This window comes from Saccopteryx bilineata, chromosome 9 (assembly GCF_036850765.1).
Source record: "Saccopteryx bilineata isolate mSacBil1 chromosome 9, mSacBil1_pri_phased_curated, whole genome shotgun sequence".
NCBI lineage: Eukaryota > Metazoa > Chordata > Mammalia > Chiroptera > Emballonuridae > Saccopteryx > Saccopteryx bilineata.
In genome coordinates, this window is record NC_089498.1 from 71793578 (window position 1) to 71818221 (window position 24644).

General features: G+C 50.2%; 1 protein-coding gene across 2 annotated transcripts in view; it reads left to right on the top strand.

Moving 5' to 3' along the window:
- Window positions 1–24644, top strand: part of TSPAN15 (tetraspanin 15) — a 53862-nt gene that overhangs the window by 3386 nt on the left and 25832 nt on the right. The window contains exon 2 of one of the 2 annotated variants that reach the window (XM_066243374.1): window positions 23922–24107. The exons of the other annotated variant lie outside the window; for it this stretch is intronic. Coding sequence (XP_066099471.1) covers window positions 23922–24107 — 186 coding nt within the window. The remainder of the gene's footprint in view (window positions 1–23921; window positions 24108–24644) is intronic. 2 annotated transcript variants of the gene reach the window in all.

Here is a 24644-nt window from a genome sequence, read left to right on the forward strand (position 1 = left end):
GTCCCTTGTTCCCACTTCCAGCCCCTGCCCCTTCCCTCCAGAGGTAATCCAGTGCTGTTACGTCTAATAGCATAGGACAGCTTTGTCTGGTTTTGTATGTGCACTTACAATGTTGATAAATACTGTTAAATTGCCCCACATAGAGGTTTTGCCAATTGTAACATTATTTGCTATATTTCTTTAAACTGACTCACTTTTTAAACAAATTTGTACTTAAAAGAAGGGTTTATATCACTATGACCAATAGGAAGACAATATTCACTCATCAAAAATAGCAGGTAATGGTTACAATAAACACAGAGCAAGGACAACAAAACAGCATTATTAAATCCTAGCTGTGAACTCGTGGTTTGCTTTTTTTGTTCAAAAACAGATTGGCAGCCTGACTAGGCAATGATGCAGTGGGTAGAGCATCGGACCGGTATGTAGAAGACCCAGGTTCGAAACCCCAAGGTCGCCAGTTTGAGCGCGGGCTCATCTGGCTTGAGTGCGGGCTCACCAGCTTGAGTGTGGGGTCGCTGGCTTGAGCGTTGGATCAAAGACATGACCCCATGATCGCTGGCTTGAGCCCAAAGGTCACTGGCTTAAAAGCCAAGGTTGCTTGCTTGAGCCCAAGGTCACTGGGGTCTCACTCACTCTGCTGTAGTCCCCAATCAAGGCACATATGAGAAAGCAATCAATGAACAACTAAGGAGCCACAACGAAGAATTGATGCTTTTCATTTCTCTCCCTTCCTGTCTGTCTGTCCCTATCTGTCCCTGTCCCTCTCTCTGTCTCTCTCACTGTCACAAAAAAAAGAAAGAAAAAGAAAATAAGCAAGTTAAAAAAACAACACTTATGAAACAGGTTGGCAAATGTTTAGAGGCTTAAACACAACCTAGCACCAAAACTGGTATTTGCTTCTTTACGCGATGGAGAGAACTGGAAGGGGTTTGAGCAATGAAGACTTTTCTGTCTATGAGTTAATATGGGTACAACCTTGAACCACTTATAATGATCTCCTGCCCCACTTGGGGGCTCTCTTGCTTTCAGAGGGGGACCTCAGGGCCCAGAGAGGACATGTTTCAGGGTCACCCAGCAAGGTTGGCATGAACCCCAAGTGCTCTCACCCCCAGTTTCAGTGCTCTTCTGGTAGGCTGCTGAGGATGTCCCCATGAGCAATGAACTCACCCAGAGGCACTTGGAGCCAATTCTTCCCACCATGCAGGGTGAATCATTCTGACACATGTGCCCTCAGCCCATTGGGGACACGCCTTTATTTTTAGCACTGACCTCAGGTTATTCTAGAGATCTGTTTACATGGCTGTTTTTCCTTGCTGGACTGGGTTCCTGGAGATCAGGGGTTTGTAGCTCATTCATATCTTCTTCCAAATGCTGGTGTTGGTGCTGGGCACCCAGTAGCTTCTCAGGGAAGGACCACTGCATTGGGGTGGTTGAGTCCCAACCTGTGTCTTGTAAGCAAGGATTAGAGATGGTGGGGCCTGGATTAGGGGCCGAGCAAGGTATGTAGCTGGCACTGGATAGATTTTGCTGAGGTCTTGAATTTGCAAAGTGGGCAAGGCTGATCATGGAGACTCTGGCTCTCTAGAAAGCACCAAACCTGTTGCTTTGACAAGTGAGATGTTGATTAATCATTATTAGTATTATTATTATTAGTAGTAGTATTAGAAAGAAAAGAATTTTTGGGGGGTGAGTGGGAAGGAAATGCATATGGGTAAGTAGTGAGATAATAAGTGTCAGAGGCAATATTAACTTTTCTTTGCTTTGGCCAAGCATGGACCCTAGCTTGGCCTATGAATCTTTGTATAGCCTGATAGTTTAACAAACGGTAAGAGTGTAGACTTTGGACCAGGGCTGCCTGGGTTTAAATCCTGGCACTTATAGGTTGAGTGACTTAGGTACTAGCTTCTGTGTACCTCACTTGCCTTTTTGTAAAATGAGTGATGTTAAAATCTACCTGAAAGTCGCTGAGGTCATTCCATGGGTTACTACAAAGGGGATGCTCAGAGCAGTGCCTGGGACGTGGGAAACACTGTATCAGCTGCTTCGGCTTAGCCATTCTCCTACCTTTCTCTCTGTCCTAGGCACTCAAGCGCCGTAGACTGAGAATGAGAAGGACCCTTAAAGGCTAGTGTGACCTTTTTATTTTATCGAGGAGAAAGCAGAGGTCTGGAGAGCGGAAGCAAGTCCCTTGAAACCCCAGAGCAAGTTAGTGACAGACCAAGACCGGGACTCAGGTTGCCTGACTGCAGTTTCTTCACTGGGTCGCCCTGACCTTTACCAGGCATCCGCCTTTTCCTGAAGAAGTGGTCCCTCTCTGGTGTCGGGCCTCAGGGTGTGGGCAGAGGATAGCATTTCCAGAAGCAGCCAGGAACCTGGCCTCCCACTCAAGCACCAGATGAAACCAATCGTAAAAGAAAGATTCGGTTTCCAGCAGGAATGTCTAACTTTTGAAAAGAGCTTTATTGCTTTTGTGAAAATAATATGTGCTCATAGTTTTAAGCAGGCCTTGGCTGGTTGGCTCAGCGGTAGAGCATTGGCCCACATGTGGAAGTCCCAGGTTCGATTCCCGGCCAGGGCACACAGGAGAAGCACCCATCTGCTCCTCCACCCTTCCCCCTCCCCTTTCTCTCTATCTCTCTCTTCCCTTCCTGCAGCCAAGGCTCCATTGGAGCAAAGTTGGCCTAAGTGCTAAGGATGGCTCCATGGCCTCCGCCTCAGAGGCGAGAATAGCTCTGGTTGCAATGGAGCAACACCCCAGATGGGCAGAGCATCGCCCCCTAGTGGGCTTACTGGGTGGATCCTGGTTGGGCTAATGCAGGAGTCTCTCTCTGCCTCCCCACTTCTTAAAAAAAAAATACAAAGAAAAAAAATTCAAGCAATTCAGGTAAGTACAGTGAGGATAAGAACAATCCACTTTAGCTCTACCACCAGGAGAGATCCCTGCTGGGTGTCAGCAAACACCCACCCTCTGGGACATCTCCTGTGTACATGTACCTATTTTATTTATTTAAATTTAAACAACTGCTCTTGATTCATTAGGCAAGTCTGTTTTCCTCTTGTTCTAAGCAAGCATTTCAAAGAGGAAACAGTGAAATTCAAGTGGAAAGGGAGGCAGCCTTCCTACTGGAGAAGTGGTTACTACGCCTGATGGGCTGTCAGAGATCTGGAAGTGAAGGCCAGGGCTCGAGCCTTGGCACAGCGGTCATCCCCTCCCTCAGCCTGGTCATCCCCTCCCTCGGCCTGGTCATCCCCTCCCTCAGCCTGGTCATCCCCTCCCTCGGCCTGGTCATCCCCTCCCTCGGCCTGGTCATCCCCTCCCTCGGCCTGGTCATCCCCTCCCTCGGCCTGGCTTCCAGAGAGCTAGGCAGGTAACCTGGAAGGGTTTGGAGAACATATCTTCCAGATGAGCACACTGAGCCCCGGGAGTGTCTTTGCTCTTCGTCTAGGCTTCTGTACATGCCCGTCCTCTCCCGCCCCAGAAGGAAGTGCTTGTTGTACATTACAGGGCTGGACTGGGACCTTGCTGCCTTGGGTTGTTTGTTCCTGAGAAGCAGGAATAACGACCTGCCTCCTTCCTCCCCCTGCTTCCCCAGTGCCTCTTCTCTCGGAGTGACTCACAATGCCAACCTGGGGTGGGGCTCAGTAAACCAGATAAGGAACTGATAGTGAAATTTCCGTACCAGCTGGCTCCACATACAGGGAACGATGTCTTCTAGGTGAGCCCAGGGCACAGGGACTTGAAAAGAGAAACCTCTCCCAGAAAGAACCTTTGGATCTGAGTGGGTTTGAATCAACTTCTTTAGTGGAAGGCAGGAGAGTCCAGTCTTGACCTGCGATTCTCTCCAGGGTGGGAACGATTTTTTTGCTTATTCGTTTAATAAACATTTACTGGATGCCTATTGTGCACCCCAGGCACTGTGATAGTTACCAGGAAACACCTATGAACAAGAGGGGTTAGTTCAGGCCTTCAAAGACGGGCAAACCAGTAACTAAACATACCTTGTGATACATGCTAAAGAGGAAATTAGGGAGCTAGTGGGAAGAGATGGGAGCTCCTACTCTAAAGGATGGTCTAGGAAGGCCTTTAGGAGGAGCTGACATTTCAGCTGAGGTTCAGTGAGAAGGAGCCAGCCGTAAAAAAGGTCTGTAGACAGAATCTCAGACAGAGGGAGCTGTCGGGTGAGGAGCAGGCCCTTACCTGACCCAGACAAGTCACAGACAACTCCCCGTGCCTCAGTTTCCTGTCTGGGGAAAGGGGGTGACTGTGGTCCCTCCATAGGGGCCAGGCTTGGATGGGGAGATGCCTGCAGGGCTCCCCTAGCAGGCTGCTGGTGTGGTGAGCAGTGCTGCAGATGCTGGGAGGAGCTGGGTCACGGGGCAGGAGCCCAGAGCTCGCTGGCTGTGGGGAGGGGCTGGGACGGGTGCAGGAGCAGCAGCCACCTGTACTTGCCCTGCCATGCTCTGTTTTACCTCACTGGATCCTCAGAACAACCTCTTGAGCTGGGTAGACAGGGGTGCTGGTCTCCTGTTTCATAGCAAAGGGCACTAAGGCCTTGAGTTGGATGTGACTGCACAACCAACCATTTGCATCCATCCCTGAGACAAGAGTTGTTCTCTGTGGAAAGTGCGCCTGCTGTGTTTTATTTAATTTTTTCAAAGGCAGCTTTACATGTTGGCCTGCAGGGAAGTAAGTATTTGTCCAGAGGATAGAAGAAAAGAGCCTTAGCCTGATCAGGGCTCAGAGCCCTCCCCTTTCTGTCAGCAGAGCCCCTCCCAGGATGCAGTGTGTGGCCTTGGACCAGTCACATAGCGTCCCTAAGCTGTCTCTGGTCCTAGGAGATGGGCGTGCTGGGTGCAGTGTGGGGGGCCTGCAGGGTACTTGGGGTCTGGTGGTCATTTCCTGTGTACCTACTGTGTGCTGGGTGCTGCGGGCCCTCAGGTGGCTTGGCAGTGGGTGGAGGCTAGCCCTTAGCCCATGCTGTCACAGGGTAGGGTGAAGTCTCCAGGCTGGAGTGGAGGGGGTTGGGGCTTCCAAGGCTGGCATTGAATTCTGAGACTGGGTCACTCCTTGAGGTCAAAGGATAGTGCCTTCTAGCCCCGTGGGCCTTGACTGTGAGTTGAAGCCTCCCACCCTAAAGGATTTGACAAGCACATACCTCCAGGCTCCATCCTCAGATCCCATGAGTCTGGGGCAGGGCCCAGGCACCTATAATTTTTCAACTTCCTCTGGGGATTCTAATTTGCTGCTGGAGCAGAAACCACAGCTCATGGCGGTGTCTGTGAGGGAATTCTGATGGGACTGGCCTGGTTTCCAACATGACTTTCTCTCTAGTTGAATCCCGAGTGATGTGCTGAACCTGTTCCCAGCCTTGCTGTCAATCTGGACTGTCTGTGGGCCGGAAAGTTAGAGGCTCACCGCTGAGGGAGTGGGCCCAGAACGGGAGAGAGCATTCTAGCCAGGGGCGGGGAAGGGGGGCTGGAGCTTGCGGGGCCCTGAAGCAGATTTGAGTTTCTTAAAGTCAAGGGTTCATACACTTGGGAGGTGTATGATACATTTCCTCCCTTTAATTACGTCTTCAGTTTGAGAACCGCTGATGCATAGGGATCGTATTGGGAGGCTGGTTGTGATCTCTCAAGTATCAGTGGCCTACAGGTCTGGCCCCCGTGGGAGAGAGGTGCAGCAGGTGGTGGGGAAACTGAGTTCCAGGTAGTGGATGAGCTTGCTTGGGGTTATGGTGATGAGCCAGTGACCAGTTAGTGGAAGAATGGGGACTTACCTTCTGACTCTTACCAGTAAGCTCTGTAGGGGCTTGAGTAATATCCCCCCCCAACCCCCCTCCCAATATGTTTATGTCCCAGAATCTGTGACTATGACCTTATTTGGAAAAAGGGTCTTTGCAAATATAATTAGGTTCAGGACTTGGGATGAAGTCATCCTGGATTGCCTGAATAGGCCTTAAATCCCATGGCAAGTGACCTATTGGAGAAAGGCAGGGAGCTTTGAGACAGACAGAAGTCACATACACAGAGGGGAAGGCTATGTCAGCTCAGAGGCATGTACGACAATGGCCACCTTAAAGCCAACAGAAGCTGGAAGACGCAAGGAGGATCTTCCCCTAGAGCCTCTGGACGAAGCATGGCCCTGACACCTTGGGCCCAGAACTGTGAGAGAGCACATTTCTGTTGTTTTAAGGCACCCAGTTGGTGGTAATTTGTTATGGCAGCAGCCTCCGGAAACTAATGCAAGCCCTTTTTGCCTCAATAGGGAGGGGCCCAATTCAGCAGGACTCTAAAAACCCCCTTCCCTTCTGTGGGCTGTGCTGAAGACTGTGGAGGAGACCGGGCTGTGACTGGGGGGAGGGGGGTTGGCAGGGGGTGAGGCAGTCGCCCCACCCCACTGGAGGCCCCGCCCCCTCCAGCTCTGTAGGCCCACACAGGTAGGTCAAAGGCTGTGTACTCAAAGGGTGTCTTAGAGCCTCCTCTCTGCAAGGAAAGCATGATAGGAAGAGGTTAAAACAGGGGAAGGGAATACAAGTTAGCTCTCAAGAAGGACTTCCTGGTTCTGAAAGTAGTTAAATTGAAACTTTTTGCCAAGTGGGGCTGTTAAACGTCTGGGATTCCCTACAACCTTGTAGAGTAGGAGTGTCACCTATCACTTGGGGAGTTTAGGATATGGCTTGGAATTCCAGTTGGGTTGAACTTTGAAGCGCCTTGGAGGCCATCTAGTGCAGCCCTTCCTTTTAGAGGGGAGGAAGCTGAGACCAGACCTCACAGCAAGGGCCTCTGTTCTAAAACCCTGGCCTGAGGGACAATGGGCGCTGTTCAGTGATTGTACTCCAGTAGCATTCTCTCCAGCTGGGATGTGGGTGTCCCTGTTCTAAACGGGCCTGCTGCTGGGCCTGGGGGCAACGGCCTGCCCTGTGGTTTATCGTGTGGTTTATCGCAGACTGGCCTTCTCTGCAGGACCAGAAAGAACTCAGGCAGCAAGGACCTGGTTCGTGCTTCTGGTTTGGTTCTGCTCACTCTCTGACCCAGGACATCTGTTTTCCTGGCCCTGTGTGGGCCAAGGGGACAGGTGACCCAGCCCAGTCCCTGTCCTTTCAGAAGCTGGCACTCACTGAGTCCAAGTGTTGTAAAGTACCCAGTCCACAATTCCGCAGGTTTTTGTAGAGGCACGTAGTCCAAATAAGTTTTTGAAAAGTTTTATTAAAGGAGGAAATTTATTAAATGTGCCGGCCGCATATATCTTACACGGGGCAGTTCCAAAGTCCCAAATCATGTGTCTCATTAATATTCTAGAGGTTGATTATATACCATTAATTATACATGGGCGGGGAAATAACCTGACATAATGGTGTTAGCCTATACCTTTTGTTTAGAGATACATGTATTAACTACATGCTTTCAGGAGGGTAGAGGTAGTTTCCATGGGAACAAATGCCTGTAAATGCATTAGTATAAGAAGAGGTTTAATTTAATTTTTTTCTCCCTACACCTGGCTAGCTATTCACCCATTTCCCCATAGGTATGGAGGAAGGTCAGAGAATCCAAGTCTTTTTCCTCTACTGCATTTACAACACAATGCCATCTGCCATCTTGGTTTTATGCTAATCACAAGTACAGAGATCATTTACAAAATCCCTCTGCACGCCTAGCCCAAATTAACAAAATGTTCTTTAAGCTTCCTAAAATATTAATATTAATTCTGTAGCCTTTGGTACCTTACAACACAAGCAGCATGCTCAGGACAGCTGCACACATTCTGTGGTCAGGGTGGGGCCAGCCAGCAGCTCCCAGGAGGCTCTGGTGGGGACACTTAATCAGCAGTGGTCAGCTGGGCTCTGGGTTCCCATGGGGGCAACTAAAGCCACTTGACCCTTCCCATCCTCAAGCATGGTAGACTCATGACCAGAGCGGAAATGAAATGCGGACAGACGTTATTCAGGGGCCACAGTCTCTGAGACAGGAGTGGGGCCTGCTTGTTTCTCTCTTCCTTCTCCACTGCGGTGTCCTCTGGTGTGGCTTTCCTTAGAATTAAAGTTTCCCCTTTGCAGTTAGAAAGCCCACTTTGCTGCCCTCTGTCTAGCCTGGTGGTACCTTCCACTTTCTCCTCAAATGTCTTTTTAACACACAGTTAATGAGTCCTCCCTGGGTGCTGGGCACTGGGCTGGGTTGTTTTCTAGACCTTCTGTCATTGAATCCTCCAGCAACCCCGAGAGGCAGCACTGTTATGGCCCCTTCTACACTGAGGTCATGAGAGACTCTGGGAGGTCAGGGAACTAGCAAGCAAATGCGAAGCCTCCCTCTTTTTCTCTGCCAGACTTCTCGGTACCTTCCTGTCCCAGCTGTTCATCCTTGGTAGCAGGACATCTTTAAGAGAGGTGGGTTGTTTGAGGGTGGGTTGTTTGTTGTTTATTGGTTTGGTCACTTTGTCATTCATCTAACATTTCCTAGGCATATGGGGTTCTTCCAGTTCTCCCCAAGGCTCAGCTCGAGGAGAGAGGACCCTGGGTGGGGACTGGCTTCCCAGGCAGGGGCCCTGGGCTTACCCAGGGAGGTGGGCAGACTGCCTCCCTCTATGGGAAAGGAGGGAGCAGACCTAACGTGGTATAAGGGACCTGGGCCGCGTCCCTCTGGGGCTGACTGGTGCTGCCAGAGGCAGAAATGAAGCCAGCATTCTGAAACTTTCTTTCAGAAGCAGGTTTTTCCTCTTCTTTTCAGAGAGGGTGTGCCTGGGTGTGAGAACTCTTATTCCTGATGAGGGAGGGCAGCTTTGGTGGAGAGAGCACTGCTCTGGGAGCCTGGGCCCGTGGGCCACAGCTGCTGACCGTCGGCTGATAGGCTGATACGCTGTGTGACTCTGTGGGAGTGGCAGCCTGTCTCTTGGCCTCAGATTCCCGTCTGCAGGTTAAGGGAGTTGGGCCAGAACGGCATCCGCAAGATGATTTCAGGAGGTCCCTGGGGGCACATTTAAACAGTTAATATGTATTCATTAAAGTGTAATGTATATTAAAGAAAATAATTAGTACCATAGAACAATGATTTTATAGGCAGTTGATTAAGTTAGGTCAGGACCATATTTATTTTAGTAAAAAAGTCAGCCGATTTAAAGAAAATAGTGGCACATCCTAGTCAGGTGTGTGCACTCAACACAGTCTTTGTACCTGCTGATTTTAAAGATGGGGGGGATTATCAGGTGTTCTGGCTGCTGTCAGTTTGCAGCGTTTCCCCGTCTCTCGGGATCCCCCGAATGACCACTAAGTGGGTGATGTCACTCCTGTTTAACAGCAGAGGCATTCAGGAGGGAAGTGGTCTGTCTGCCCCAGGTCACACAGCTCCTAAGTGAGGGAGGCCTCGGCTGGCCATGCTCTTTACTGGTCACACCAGCCCAGCCCCAGGGACGTGTCTCACAGCCCGGCCCTCCTCTCACTTGCAGCACTAGGGTTTCATCCTGATGTTGATTGGCTGTCTTTGTCTTCTCTTGTCCTAACTGCTTTACAGTGGAGGCGGGAACTGAAGGTGACAAGCGACCCTCCCCCTTCCTTCCTCCAAGCCTTCCCCAAACAGGGAGGCGCATGTCCTAAAGCCCTCAAGTCCATTTTCCAAAAGGCTCTCTTGGATGTGTAATAGATAGGTTCCTGTCACAGGCTATATTTAGCCCCAGTTAGCAGTGAAACATCTGGTGAGGGCATTAATTTCAGGCAGAGAAAGCTTCCTGCCCCCAGGCCTCTGGGGTGCCTGCCCCTGGCTGTGGCCAGAGACTTCCCAGGCCCAAGGGAGACCCAGACCTGTAAACAGATGCCCTCTTGAAAGCGCTGGAACTTGGATCTTGCTTGCTTTCTCAACTTTTGTAATTGTAAAAATATTTGAAACATAGACAAGGTGAAGGAATGATACAGTCAACACCCATATGGCCAGTAAACAGAATCAACATTACCATTTGTCCATGTCTAAGTAAGTTTTAGACATCATGACAGTTCACCCCAAATATCCCAGAATGTATCTCCAAAGTGAAAAACAAGTTCTTGGATATAACCATGACACCACTATCATGCCTAACAAAATACCAAGACCATATTAAAACTTCTCCTAAGATGTCCCTAAGGTGTTCCCCATAATGCAGTTAAAAAAAAAATCAGGATTCAGCATCACAGCTCATGTATTACACTGGATCTCATTTTAACAAAAAATGTGAGGTGACCTCTGTGAGGCCCCGAATGTTCTGGAATCCTGGGGAAGATGGCTGTGTGTCACTCGTTTGATGTGCCTGTTCCACCAAGACCTCCTGGGGGCTCGCCCCTCCTTGCTTAGGGAAATTCAGAACGCAGTGGGGAAGGGCTGCTGGCCTGGAAAGCGTGTGGAGCTGTGGGGTGCCCTGCACGAGCTCTCCTCCCGTTGTCAGGACAGCTGCTTGGTGCTGGGTGCCAGCCCTGGGACTCTGAGTGCCCACCCGTAATCACCAGCCGCACACGCTGGGCTCTGTGACAGACACTGGGAGAGATACTTTAAAGAGCCGGAAGGCCAGGGCCAGCTACCCACAGTCTGCTTGGGAGACCCAACATGCCCTGGTGTCGCCCGATCGTAGATGCTGTGTTGCAAACAACCAGTGTGTAGGGGGCTTTTGGGAAGTCAGCGTGCCCAGGAATGTGTTGGGCGGAGCCTCTTTGTCCCTTGGTTCCTATGCTTGAGGTACGGTTGGGATGGGGCTGGGAGAGACCCTTTCTCTTCTGCAAGACAGCAAGCAATAAATCAGTAGTTCCTCATCAAGCTGGGGTAGTGGAAATGAAACTCCTTTCTTTAAAAATTTTAAACTCACGGAAAACTTGAAAGAAGTTCAAAGAACACCTGTATGCCTTTGTGTTACCAGTTGTTAACATCTTGTCTTAATCTTTCTCTCTCAATAAATACATTTTTCTTCTGCCAAATCAGCTGAAAGGAAGCTGTAGCTATTGTGATCTCACCCTTAGATGCCCTCAGGAAGCAGCTTTTCCAAAAGGGCATTCCCCCACACACCACATTGTCTTGGAAAATATGCACCATAAATAAAGCATCATCACCTGACCAGGTGGTGGCGCAGTGGATAGAGTATCGGACTGGGATGTGGAGGACCCAGGTTCGAAACCCCGAGGTTGCCAGCTTGAGCGCCGGCTCAACTGGTTTGAGCAAAGCTCACCAGTTTGGACCCAAGGTCGCTGGATTGAGCAAGGAGTTACTCGGTCTGCTGAGGGCCCACGGTCAAGGCACATATGAGAAAGCAATCAATGAACAACTAAGGTGTCACAACGAAAAACTAATGATTGATGCTTCTCATCTCTCTCCGTTCCTGTCTGTCTGTCTCTATCTATCCCTCTCCCTGACTCTCTCTTTGTCTCTGTAAGAAAAAATAAAAATAAAGCATCATCTATGCAGTTCATATCCAGATTTCCTCAGTTGTTTTCCAGATGTCCTTTGTGGGATATTTCACCCAGTCCAGGGTCCAGGATGCACTCAAGGTTCACACATTGCTTTGGCTCTGACTAGTGTCCTTAACCTCCCCAGCCTAAACTATCCCTGTTGCTTTTGATTCCCTGTCACCTCCCAGTCTGTTGATCTGCAGAACATTAGGAATGTGGTTTTGCTTCCCAGTTTCCTTGTAATTGGGCTCTGGCCACACATTTCCCGCAGGAGCACTGCACAGGGGGTGTGGCAGGAGGTGCGGAGTACCATGTTAGGAGATGTGTGAGGTCTGGCCACTCCTCTGCTGCCATGCCAAACTTGACAAGCAGTCCCAGCGTATGGATGTCCAGGGTTCAATTCCTGGTCAGGGCACACAGAAGACATGACCATCTGCTTCTCCCCCCTCCCTCTCCGCCTTCCTTCCCTTGTCCCTTCCCACAGCCAGTGGCTCCATTGGTTCGAGTGTGGCCCCAGGCACCAAAGACGGCTCAGTTGGTGTCATGTCAGCCTCAGGTGCTAAAAATAGCTAGGTTGCTGGCAGATCCCTGTTGGATTCTGGTGGAGGGGGCAGGCAGGAGTCTGTCTCACTCTCTCCCCTCTTCTCACTTAAAAAAAAAATCAAAGTCAAATCAGATCACTGCTCTGCAAACTTGTAGTGCCTCCCACCAACGCAGAGCAAAAGTCAGAGCCCTCACAATGGCTTAAAAGGCTCCACCTGATCTGCTGTGCCCTGTCTCTGCCTTCTCGCCTCGTCTAAATCCCCCCTTCCGTCGTGCTGTAGCAACTGTTTCTTGAACCCATGGATGTGTTCCAGGGTCTTGGTAGCTGCTTGGACATCTGTCGCTAGATCCACATAGATGACATAGATGGTAGAGGGCCCTCGCCTAAGTCAAGTCTTTGTGATTTGACAGTCCAGACCCTGGCTTCCTTTTTTCTTTAAAGTATTTATAACCATGACATACTGAGTGTTTTTCTTGTTTGTCTTTCTCCAGCTAGAAAGTGAGTTCCACTTAAGCTGGGACTCTTGTGTTTGGTTTGCTGCTAGAGCTGTGCTCCCCACCCCCTTCCTGAAAGACCTGCTCTCAAAGTGTGCTCCAGGGATCCTTGGGTGGGTGGAGGCCCACCCAGTCCAAACATTTTCACAGTGATGCTGAGATACTGTCTGCCTGTCCCACTTTCGTTCTCGGGAGTGACCAGTGGGGTATTTCAGGGGCACATGGCGGTGGAGTGGCAACAGGCTGACTGAGGAGCAGCTCTGAGAACCCAGCTGTCTTTGCATCAGCAGACATTAGCATTTGCAAAACCGTAAGCCTATGCTACTGTTCTCACTCAGTATTTTGGGGAACTTTTTTTTTTTCTTTTTTTTTTTTTTCATTTTTCTGAAGCTGGAAACAGGGAGAGACAGTCAGACAGACTCCCGCATGCGCCCGACCAGGATCCACCCGGCACGCCCACCAGGGGCGACGCTCTGCCCACCAGGGCCGATGCTCTGCCCATCCTGGGCGTCGCCATGTTGCGACCAGAGCCACTCTAGCGCCTGAGGCAGAGGCCACAGAGCCATCCCCAGCGCCCGGGCCATCTTTGCTCCAATGGAGCCTCGGCTGCGGGAGGGGAAGAGAGAGACAGAGAGGAAAGCGCGGCGGAGGGGTGGAGAAGCAAATGGGCGCTTCTCCTGTGTGCCCTGGCCGGAATCAAACCCGGGTCCTCCGCACGCTAGGCCGACGCTCTACCGCTGAGCCAACCGGCCAGGGCCGGAACTTTTTTTTTTAAAGATTTTATTTATTGATTTTACAGAGAGAGGACGGGGGAGGAGTGAGAAGTTTGAATTCATAGTTTGTGCCCTGACCAGGCAATTCCAGTGATTTGAACCAGCGACTTCAGCGTTCCAGGTTGATGATATATCCACTGCGCCACCACAGGCCAGGCGGGGAACTTTTTAAATAAAAAATATACTATTAATATTAACATGCAGATTTATTGTTATTTTTAAGTAAGTGAGATATTTAAGCTATGTCTGTTTTAACTTCTTATATAGTAAGTAATTGATAGACCTAATCCATAAAAACAAAAGTTTTAGGGGCTTCTAACAGTTTTAAGAGTCTAAAGGAATCTTTTTTTTTTTTTTTTTTAAATTTTTTTTTTTTTTTTGCATTTTTCTGAAGCTAGAAACAGGGAGAGACAGTCAGACAGACTCCCGCATGCGCCCGACCGGGATCCACCCGGCATGCCCACCAGGGGCGACGCTCTGTCCACCAGGGGGCGATGCTCTGCCCATCCTGGGCGTCGCCATGTTGCGACCAGAGCCACTCTAGCGCCTGGGGCAGAGGCCACAGAGCCATCCCCAGCGCCCGGGCCATCTTTGCTCCAATGGAGCCCTGGCTGTGGGAGGGGAAGAGAGAGACAGAGAGGAAGGCGCGGCGGAGGGGTGGAGAAGCAAATGGGCGCTTCTCCTATGTGCCCTGGCCGGGAATCGAACCCGGGTCCTCTGCACGCTAGGCCGACGCTCTACCGCTGAGCCAACCGGCCAGGGCCCTAAAGGAATCTTGAGACCAGAAACTTTGAAAACAACTGGTTTAAACAACCTCTCAGTAAAGGGATGTTAAATGACTGAATAAACTTTTTTATTTCACCTAAGAGACCAGGCCTTGGTGGTATGGGTTCTGTGAGCTTCCCTGGCCTCCTCCCCTCCCCCATCTACCTGTCCTGGGCCCCACCTATGCTGACCTGCTGTCCCTGTAGCACCTTCATGGGCATCTGAAGTCCTTGTCCACTTCAGAAGTTCTCCTTTGTCTATTATGTGCAATAAATGTACTTAGTTCAAGTATCACTTCCTTTAGGAAGCCTCCTTGATAATCACCGGCTTGCCCATGATTAAGCATCTCTTTCTCTCTGCACACATAGTTACCTCTGCCTGAGTGTTTCCCCATTTCTGCTGCATTTGTTGGTGTGGAGGTGTCCTTAGTAGACTGAGCTCTTTCAGGGCAGGAACTAGGCCTTACCTTTTACTCCCAGTGCCTGCTACATACATGCTGCCTTGGGATTCAGAGTAGGGACTCCCTTTCCCTGAATTATCCTTGGACCAAAGTGCCTCTAAAGGGGAGTGGTTTGTGGCATCTGATTTGAGTCTTGAAATGTCAGTACTATATCTTTTCTTGGGAAGGAGAGGTAACATTTATTGAGCACCTGCTTGGTGCCAGGACATTTGCATGGCATCTGGCTTCAGGGGCACTGCAGTTCATTAGGCCACTGTGAACTGGCATGGGCCCTAACCACTTCCCATGTGGCTTCTGTCAGGAGGTGTGGTTTGGGAGCTGAGCCACCAAGCTTCCTGTGAACTGCTGGGACTATCGTATTTGTATAGTGTGAAATTGTTTAGGCCAAAGATGGTATGTGTATTGCTAGGTTCTGCCCCCATGCCCTGCATGCAGTAGGTAATAAATACCTGGAATTATCTGTTCCATGGGCATAGTTAATACTACAAATATCAGTACCAGTGAGGGCTTCCCATTGTTGATTTTATAGATGATCAGAAGTGGAGAGAGAGCCTTATAACTGGGGTGATCTAGGAAGGCTTCCCAGGGGAAGAGGGCTTTGAGCTGAGCTTTGGAAGATGGTAATTAGCCCCTTATGGCTTTATTATTTCCAAAAAATACTGTTGGTCTTTTTTCCATGGCAGCTGTGGAGGCAGTGCTGAAGGTACGCACCTCCATTGAGGCTGGGCTGGGAAGGGCATCTCTATCCCCTGTGGGACCTTTCTCATGCAGAAGTGTGACATTCCTGGACAAGGTGGGAAAGCATGGAGAACTTAGGAAAGGAGAAGTTGTTGGGCCACCTACACTCTGCTGATGGCTGGGGTTCTAGAAGGAGCTGTGTAGATGAGTTTCCTGGCCTCCTGGAGCAGTAAAGGGACTCTAGGGGTTATTGTGGCTATCTCCCCCTTTTTCAGAGCAGAGAAACGGAGGTCCAGTGAGGGAAGCACTTTGCTCAAGTTGAATGGGAGCTAGTGACAGAGCTGTGATTCCAGTCCAGGGCTCCCATGCCCGCTGCTCAGTGCTCCTTCCAGTGTATGATGCTGCCCCCTTTCTTCTTCGCTCTTTGACCTCTGTTGAGTCATGAGCCTCGGAGTGGGTTAGTTTACATTCTTTAAGACCCTGCACATGCCAGGCACTAACATGCATGATTTGATTGCCTCCTCTGACTTCCAGCTCTAGTTTAGGGGTAAAGGAAGACTTTAGTTCAGATGTGGGGTGGAGATATATATATTAGATATAAAATTAGATCTAAAATAAGCAGCATGTGACAGTAAGCCCTATTATTGCTAAAATTTTATAGAGACTGCCTTTAATTTATATGTGCCCAGCTCAGGCAGGTGTCCTGGGAAACGGCAGTCCTGGCTGAGGCCTCACTGCCTTCCACACTCCCTGCTGGATTTCCGTCGCCTCCCTTCTGGTGGCTCCCTCCTTTATTGTGGCTTCTTCTCTCAGCAACCCAGAGGCCCAGGGAAGAGTAAGACCATGAAAATTCCTCCTTCTCCCCTCCTTCCCTGAAATCCCTTTTTTCACCACTGGGGTCTCATGGTTTAAGTGCCACACTGGCTCTGGGAAAGACCCCCGGCAGGGGAAGACAGGTAGATGCCTGGCCCAGTTCCTAGTAGACAGGTGTGAGCTCTGAAAGGCTGTTGGGGCCTGTGCTGGAAGCTGTTGACTAGGACAAAGCTCCTTGTCACCTCTGTGAGCTGGTGTCTCGTACTGAAGGGTCTGAAGAGAGGGGAGACCTGGGTCATCTTACCCTCTCTTGCCAACGACCTGCAGCCATGGGCAATGGAGCCTTAGCCACCTGGGCCGGGAAGGGGAAGAGGGGTGGGCAGAGGTGGTTTGGCACTGGGCACACTCCAGAGCATACCCCAGCAGGAAGCAACTCCACCCCAACCTGTGCGCTCTCCATCTTGAGTCCCCGAGCCTGTATCCCGGCCTCCCAGACTGCGTTCTTTCCTCCTAGCCTCTCAAGTACAGCTCCAACCCTAGGCCCAGGGAGGAAGTGCCCACTGCTCGATCCACGTGTCCTGGGTGAGCTCCAGGGAGCACTGGCTGCTGTTCCGAATGGCCTCTGGCTAATGAGTCAGCTGGCCCGAGGACAGGCCTGGGGCCCACCTGGGGCTGAGAGCTGGGAAGGTAATCACCGTGATACCGTGAGAATACAGCCCTGGGAGGCGGTTCCGACTCTTGGTTCAGCCACAGGGAAGGTGGGGAGAGAAGGGTCCAGAGAGGGAGAAACCAGGAAGAGGAGTGTTTGGGTAGAGGTGATTTGCCCTTGATTCCTCTTTCTTTGTCAGCTGTTTCCAGTGTGTTCAGATTAACCACGAGTCACTCTTATCCTTAAACCTTGGAAGGCTCTGTTGTGGAGTGGGATCACCAGAGTCTCTTCTTCGGGCTTACAGGCATGTGAAGCCATAACACTCCTCAGAGTCATTTCTCCAGTGGATGTATCGGGCTAGCCCCCGTGCCGATGGAGGGTCCGGGGCTGTGAAGTTTGACTCGTGCATCCTTCAAGGCTCGGCTCCAGTGGACCTTCTCTGACCTCCCAGGAGAAAGTGACCGCTCTGCCTCTTGTTTCAGAATATCCTTATTGGTTGTTACACCACTTCCATCTGCCTGCCCCCAAACCTCCCGAGAAGAGCCCAGGCTGGGCAGCTCCTTCCCCCAGGGCCTGTACTGCAAGTGCTTGTGGTGTTCTCAGTGAGATGGTCCACTCTTCCCTGGCCAGGTTGGACAGCTGGGGCTTGCAAAGCTCCCGGCTCGGGTCCTGCACAGCCTGGAATGTGCTATATCTGTGTGGGGGGATCTTGTTTTATTCTTTATTTTGCCATGGGAATGTGCAAGATCATCTAGGGTGAGAGAGAGAGTGACAGGATGGACCTCTGAGAAACTTCACAATATAGAGGACAGACAATATGTAGGAGCCTTTTAAATCAAATTTCTGTCACCATTGGTGACAGGAGGGTAGCAAAGCAGACTGGTGTGCCCCCTTGGCTTCTTAGAGAGCTTTGTTTTCTAGAGGCCGTGTTTCCCAGCCCTGGACCTCGCTGAGGGCGGCACAGGCAGGCCTGGAAATGCTTCCCGGGGCCACGCGCCAGCCCTGCACAGGCTGTAGGAAAGCTGGAGGGAGGTGGAGCGAGCCGAACACTTTTATTAGAGAAATCATAATAAAGATACATAAGTAAAGAAGAGATAAACTATGCTCATGGACAGGAAGACCTGATTCAGTTCTGTCCACTGAGATCTATGGATTCCATGCAGCTCTGGTCAAACCTCAGCAGGTTTTTTTCATGGAACTTGATAAGATGATTCCCTATAAGAAAGAGTCCAGGTCCAAGAAATATCTGGGGCACTTCTGAAGAAGACAGGAAGGAGGGATTTGGCCTACTAGATGCCAAGATGTGTTTTAAAGCTGTACTCACTATGGTAGAGAGGTTTGCTGACGGGTAGCTAGACTGATGGAAGAAGCAGGAAGCCTGTCCTAGGCATATGTGGAACCTTAGCGTATGGCAGTGGTCACAGCAGATCAGTGGGGACAGGAGGACTGGTTAATAAATGGTGTTTGTTACATTACAAACCAAAGCAGGCTGTCTCAGAGAATGTCATGGGTCAAGGACTGCAATTAACTGACTGCTCTGCACTTGATCCCCAATTTTTAAAAAGAAGTCCAGGGTCAAGGCAGAGTTGACAGCAAAGTACCAGTGACAAAGACCAGAGAGTGGCTTCTTTGTTGGCTGCAGGAGGCAGCCTCTGCTGCTCTCTCAGGGGTTGGCTTTATTTGGGGCTGAAAGAAGCCCCATTCCTACGCACAGGCTGCTTGGAGTTGGGCCTGGGGCCAGGGCGATGGCACGAGGTTTGGGGCCCCAGAGCTTACGCAGTCTGCCCTGTAGTCTAGACGTGGTCCGGTGCTCTGCGGGGGAGACAGAATGGCCCCATACGAGTTTGGGTTGGGGTCACTGCCAGGGCCTCTGGGTCCGGTCTGTCCTGCTTTCCTTAGAGGCAGGAGGATTGGGACAGCAGGAACTGAGCTTTCTTGGGGAAAGTGGGAGCAGAGATTGTTTTCTCTTAAATGAAGTCAGTGACTTACTAATTGAACCTTTTATAGCAAGTGGCAGGATGATTATCATGTGATTTTTTATTGGGGTAGTCTCTACTTTCAGAAAGGAACAATGTGAGACTAGTAAGGGTCCGTGTCCAAGGAGAGATGTTTTAGATCTGTACTGTCCAGTTCGGTGACCACTAACCACAAGTTTAAATTAATTAAAATGAAATAAAATTAAAAATTTCATTCCTCAGACACACAAGCCACATTTCAGGAGCTTGTTAGTCAGACATGGCTAGTGGCTATCAAAGTAAATGTTACCAACATCATAGAATATTCTGTTGGCACCTTTGTATTTTGCAAAGACATTTCAGATTAGTTCTCTCCTAGGTCTTTGCAAAAGGCTGGTCTGGAAGCCTTAGTGGCAGGACAGACAGGTTTTGTTGTTGTTGTTTTTTTTATTCATTTTAGAGAGGAGAGGGAGAGACAGAGAGAGAGAGAGAGAGAGAGAGAGAGAGAGAGAGAGGGAGAGAGAGGAGAGACAGAGAGAGAGAAGGGGGGGAGGAGCTGGAAGCATCAACTCTCATATGTGCCTTGACCAGGCAAGCCCAGGGTTTCGAACCGGCGACCTCAGCATTTCCAGGTCGACGCTTTATCCACTGTGCCACCACAGGTCAGGCTAGACAGGTTTTTGTCGTGAATCCTGATGACTACTTCTCCTGTGATCTGTCACTCATTGAGTTTAGTCTATAAAATGATACTTGTCGTTTCTGGGATGTGTGAGGGAGTGAGAGGGTTAAGGGAGACGATGCAGGTCTGGGATACATGCTATGGGATACTGGTGCAGCCTCACCGTTCCATAGAGGGCAGCAGGCTTTACTGCACTGCAGGAGAAAAGTGAGGCTCAACGAGGGGAAGGGATGCGGTCGAGGACACAGGGCTAGTGCATAAATGGAGGCTTACTGCACTGCAGGAGAAAAGTGAGGCTCAGCGAGGGGAAGGGATGTGGTCGAGGACACAGGGCTAGTGCATAAATGGAGCCTGGAATGCCAAGTCCCTTGTCTTGTCTTGCCTCAACTGCTCCTTCCAGCCCCAGTCTGGACCAAACACTAGCGGGAACAGACTGGGCTGAGTAGGAAACTCAGGGTTTCCTCAGGCTCAGTAGGAAACTCACCCTGTTTGCAGGGTGAGCTCGGCCCTGGCCTGGCAGGATTGACCTGGGGCAGAAGGGCTGGTGGATGCAAAGTCCAGTGTTTCGCGGCTGGGTACAGGGACTCTACTAGCCCCATCTGATTTAAACTCTCTCTCAGGCCTTGGAGGTTAGCTACTCCCCACATCTCTTCAAGCTAGAAACTCAGAAAATTGCTTTGTTTGGGCTCAACTGAATCCTGGAGCCTCAAATGCCCCATGAGATAGTTTTAGATAAAACAGTTCTCGGGGCCTTCTAAGAAACACTGGCTCCTCCAGAAAGCCCATCCTGATTTCCTGATACTTTCTTTCTTCCCCTCACTTTTGTTCAAATTCCCAGAGTCCTCTGTACTTTTCCATGGTAGGACTAGCAGCTTGCTTCCCTTACCAAGGGCGTCTTCGCCTTTGTGCATTTTACTCAGAGGTTAGCAGAATTAAAAAGGTGAACTTTTTCTTCATCCATAGTTGAAAGACCCCCTGAATTCCCTCCAGAGGACCATAGAAGTCCATTCTAGCCTTGCTCAGTCTCCCTGTCCCCAGTCTTACTCCAGATCTAGTCTTGTTACTGCTTGTGACTGTAGGGCCTGGAACATGTAGGTGCCTGGTTTGTGCCTTTTGGAGTAAAAATGGGTGTTTCAGGTCCCCTCTCAGTATAGATTTGCTCCAGCTGGGGGTGAGCCAGTCTGTGGAGGGGACCAGTGACTGGAGGCTTCCTATAGGGGGAGACAGGTGCTGGAATGCTTGGGAACTGAGCCCTCACTGCGGAGGAGGAAGGTGGGTCCCAGGCTGTGGGGCTTAGAGGAGACTTTCAGGGCCCTTTTGCCCTGGGCAGCAGGGCTCCTGTGCAGCCTGTAGAGTACACCATGTGGCTTGCAAAGCCTGGGACTTGGGCCTGGCCTGTTGGCTGCCAGCAGCATGTTCTTTCCCTCCTTGGCCCAAAATGGGCATGGCTGTGTGTCCCTTGCCCCTGCCCTGTTTAGTTGAAGCTGCCCTGCTTGACAGATGGGCCGTTTGCGTCCTGCACTGGAGCTGGAGCGGCTGGCCACCCGATGAAAGGCTGTGAGTAGCAGAGAAGAGTGGGTGTGATGGCACACTGGCATTGACAGTTAATTTTATGTTCCAGTGGAAACATAAACGGATGTCATCAGAGATGTAAATATCGTTTGGAAATCTTGAAGTTTCTGGGAAGTGTTATGCCAGTCTCTCCTCATGCCATTGCCTCCTCAAACACTTGAACGAGGAGCCCACAGCCTGTCCTGTGTGGGTAGCCGTCGTGGGGATTGCTTGCCAGGCCTCTGGGAGGCTGGGGAGGCAGTACCTCTGGGTAGACCAGGAGAAATGGGCCTGTGACGGCCAGGTACCCAGTGATGGGGAGTCAGGAAGCTTGGCTTTGCATTTGCCATGATGATGTTTTCTGTGGCTTTAGTGATCTGGAAATGTCAAGCTGACAAATAAGGAACATGTGATGCTTTGCAATAGGAAGGAGAGTAGAGGAAGTTTAGTTTCCTGCAGGAAAGCTGTTCTGGAGTGGACCCAGGGGCTCTGGGGAGCTTGCAAAAATAGAAGAAGCCACTGCTTGCCTTTATGGAGGGGGTCGGGCCAGTTCTGCTCAGAATTGGGGCCAGTGGCAGCTCTGGTGTTTTGGAGATGGTTTCCAAAGTGGGATACCTTACCTCAGGCGTAGCCTCTGGGCAGAATGGCAGAGCAGGGGGCAGGGGAAGACAGGCTAGGGCCATGCCAACTTGCCCAGAAAGAACTTTTTTTTTTACAACAGGAAACATAAAATTCTCAAAATTATATGAATCCATTCTGAAAATACTACAATGTTCTCCTTTTGGTTCAGTGACAGCATGAGAATGACCCCTCATCAAGATGGAAATGAAAGCCCACTTCTGCAGCCCTCAGGTCCACCTCGCCCTTGCACACTTCACCCACTCCCAGCCTGCTCTCTGAAGACTTGCTTCTCTGTAGGACCCTTCCTGAAAGCCCACTTCTGCAGCCCTCAGGTCCACCTCGCCCTTGCACACTTCATCCACTCCCGGCCTGCTCTCTGAAGACTTGCTTCTCTGTAGGACCCTTCCTGAAAGCCCACTTCTGCAGCCCTCAGGTCCACCTCGCCCTTGCACACTTCACCCACTCCCGGCCTGCTCTCTGAAGACTTGCTTCTCTGTAGGACCCCTCCTCAGTCATAGTCCTCAGCTTTGGGGTGGAGGGATGACGGGGCTCCGTGTCTGATTTGGGGTGAGGGTTGTGAGGGATTCCTTATAAGTGCAGTAATACGGAAGGGTGTGTGGCTTTTTAAAGCTGCTTACCTTTCTTCTCAGAGGACCCACAGGGCTTAGGCTGATCCTCAACAATGATTTCACCATGTTCAGGGTTTTGAAGCATAAACTGATCAGATAACCTCTAGTTAATCTTTATCAGAGGTCGATTTTATTTCCTATGATCACCATTTTTCTATATAGGGCTGTGTGTGTGTGTGTGTGTGTGTGTGTGTGTGTGTGTGTGTCCTGCCTTGTAAATTTAAACATTTACCCAACTGGGTACATTTGATGGTATCATTTTATTCACAGTTTTCCCGATATGGTCAACTTGTTGATAAGTGGATTATCACTGAGTTTGTCAAAGCCTTCAGCTCCTCCTGGCCCATGTGTACTGGAAAGGTATTCCTTTTAGACTGGGAGGAGTGGATCTCCATAATCCAAGATTATCTTTTCAAATCAGAGGACTGGTTAGGCTGTGATCTATAGCAGACCACTGGACCCGAGAGTGAGGGCAGTGGCTTTCTCTGTTATCCGGTGTTTCTCCACAAGCTTGGTTGGTTTGACTTCTGGCATCCTTGTCATTTGTCAAAGCATAAGAGAAGTGGCACCTCCCTTTGCTTAGGACAGTCCTTTAGGAGGATCTACTTGGATGCAAAGGGATCTACTTAGAAGGCATCCTATAGCCCTTTAGGGCCAGAGGGGACCAGTAACTGGAGGAGCAGCCTCCTCAGTGTTTCGGATGTTGACTCAAGGGTATCTGTGCTCATGGCATATTTTGCCAACACCTTGTCCGTGTCATCCCTCACTTCTTTACTTGGCCCTTAGCTGACAGCACCATGGCTTTCGGTTACTCTCCTACATTGCCTTCCGCTCAGTGGAGAAGTTCAGTGTCTAGTGATTTGTCCCTGCCCTGGGGGCTGTGTGACCTGAAAAGTCAGAACCCTTGGACAAGCAGGGGACTGGGTAGACAGCACTGACCGCAAGCCCAAGGGGTCTGTTGGGAAGCCCAGCTCTCATCCTTTCTGCAGACACTGATGGACACGCTGATTGTACTTCCTAAATGTCAGTATTGTACTGGGTGCTGGGGATGCCCCAGTCAAAAAATCCCTCCTGGCGTGGAGCTTATATTCTTGTGGAGAAGACAAACAAAAAATAAACGGAAAAAAAAAAAGCCATGTGTTAAATGCTGGTAAGTGCAAAGGAGAAAAATGAAACAGGGATATAGGATCAGGAGTTTCAGGAGGTGGGATTTTTTAAAAAATAAGATGGCCCCCGAAAGCCCTCACTGCACACAGGTGACAGCTGAGCAAGGGCGGAAGGAGGTGAGGGAGTGAGCCGTTTGGGTTCAAGGAGGAAGAGGATTCAGTCCATAAGAACAGCCTGTACAAAGGCCCAGTTTGTCTGACCCTCTAATGGGCATTTCCTCTGAGTCACCAGTAGTTTTCTCTAAATTTTCAAGTAGGGTCTGTATTAGTTTGTTAGGGCTGCTGTAACAAGGTGCCACAGACTGGGTGGCTTGAACAGCAGAAATTTAATGTCACAGTTCTGGAGGCTGGAGTCTAAGACTAAGGTGTTGGTAGAAGTGGTTTCTTCTGAGGCCTCTGACTTTGGTTTGTAGCTGTCTGTCTTCTCTCTGTGTTATTACATTGTCTTCCCTTTGTGTGTCTGTGTCCTAATTTTTTCTTATAAGGACAAGTGTCATATTAGATTAAGGCCCACCCACATTACCTCATTTTAACCTAATTATCTCTTTAAATTACTGATGTACTGGGAGTTAGGGCTTCAGCATAGGAATTTTAGGGAAATGCAATTCAACCCCTAATAGTTTCCTCACATGTACAGTCATCTGGGGTGATTTCCCTAGTGGCCAGCACCATGGCCCTCACATAAACTCTTTGGAGGAAAGTCAAGTGATTCAGTCCTCCTCTCTCACTCCCTGCTTTCCTGCTGCAGCTGATCGGGACCCTGGTTCTGTCAGTGGGGATCTATGCAGAGGTCGAACGGCAGAAATACAAAACCCTCGAAAGTGCCTTTCTGGCCCCGGCCATCATCCTCATCCTCCTAGGGGTCATCATGTTTATTGTCTCCTTCATTGGTGTGCTGGCATCCCTCCGTGACAACCTGTGCCTTCTTCAAGTGGTGAGTTGGCCCCATGCACCCCTCAGCTGGTGGGTAGCAGGTCCTTGGAGTCCCCAAAAGAAGTGGGGAGGCTGTCCCATGGCCTTCAGGCAGCCCAGGTTTTTTTAGTTCTTCCCTCAAACCAGCTGTTTTACAGGGTTTCCTGGGTCAGCCTGTCTGTCCACGTTGGCTCAAGAGTACCCAGGCCGCCTCCACCTCTGCACATAAAGGCTGACTTGAATACTGTTCTTCTTACTTAAATCCTGTGTTGGTCCAGACTCTCAGTTGGAAGTGGGAGAAACCACACTTGAATGAGAGCAAGCAAAACCCAAAAATGTTGGTAGTGAGTTCTTAGCTCATATAACCAGCAAACTCACCCTGGGTCCAGGGGTGTGGACAGTGCCCTTGGGCTCTCACCTGCCACTTCCCAGCCGGATACCTGGCATTGTCCTCATGTTCTCTTTGTGCAGGTCGCCAACAGCCTCAGGCTAACAGAGTCCTTGTGGCTCTCGATCTCAAGGACTCTTTCTTGGTAACTCTGGCTGAAGTCCCAGAGCT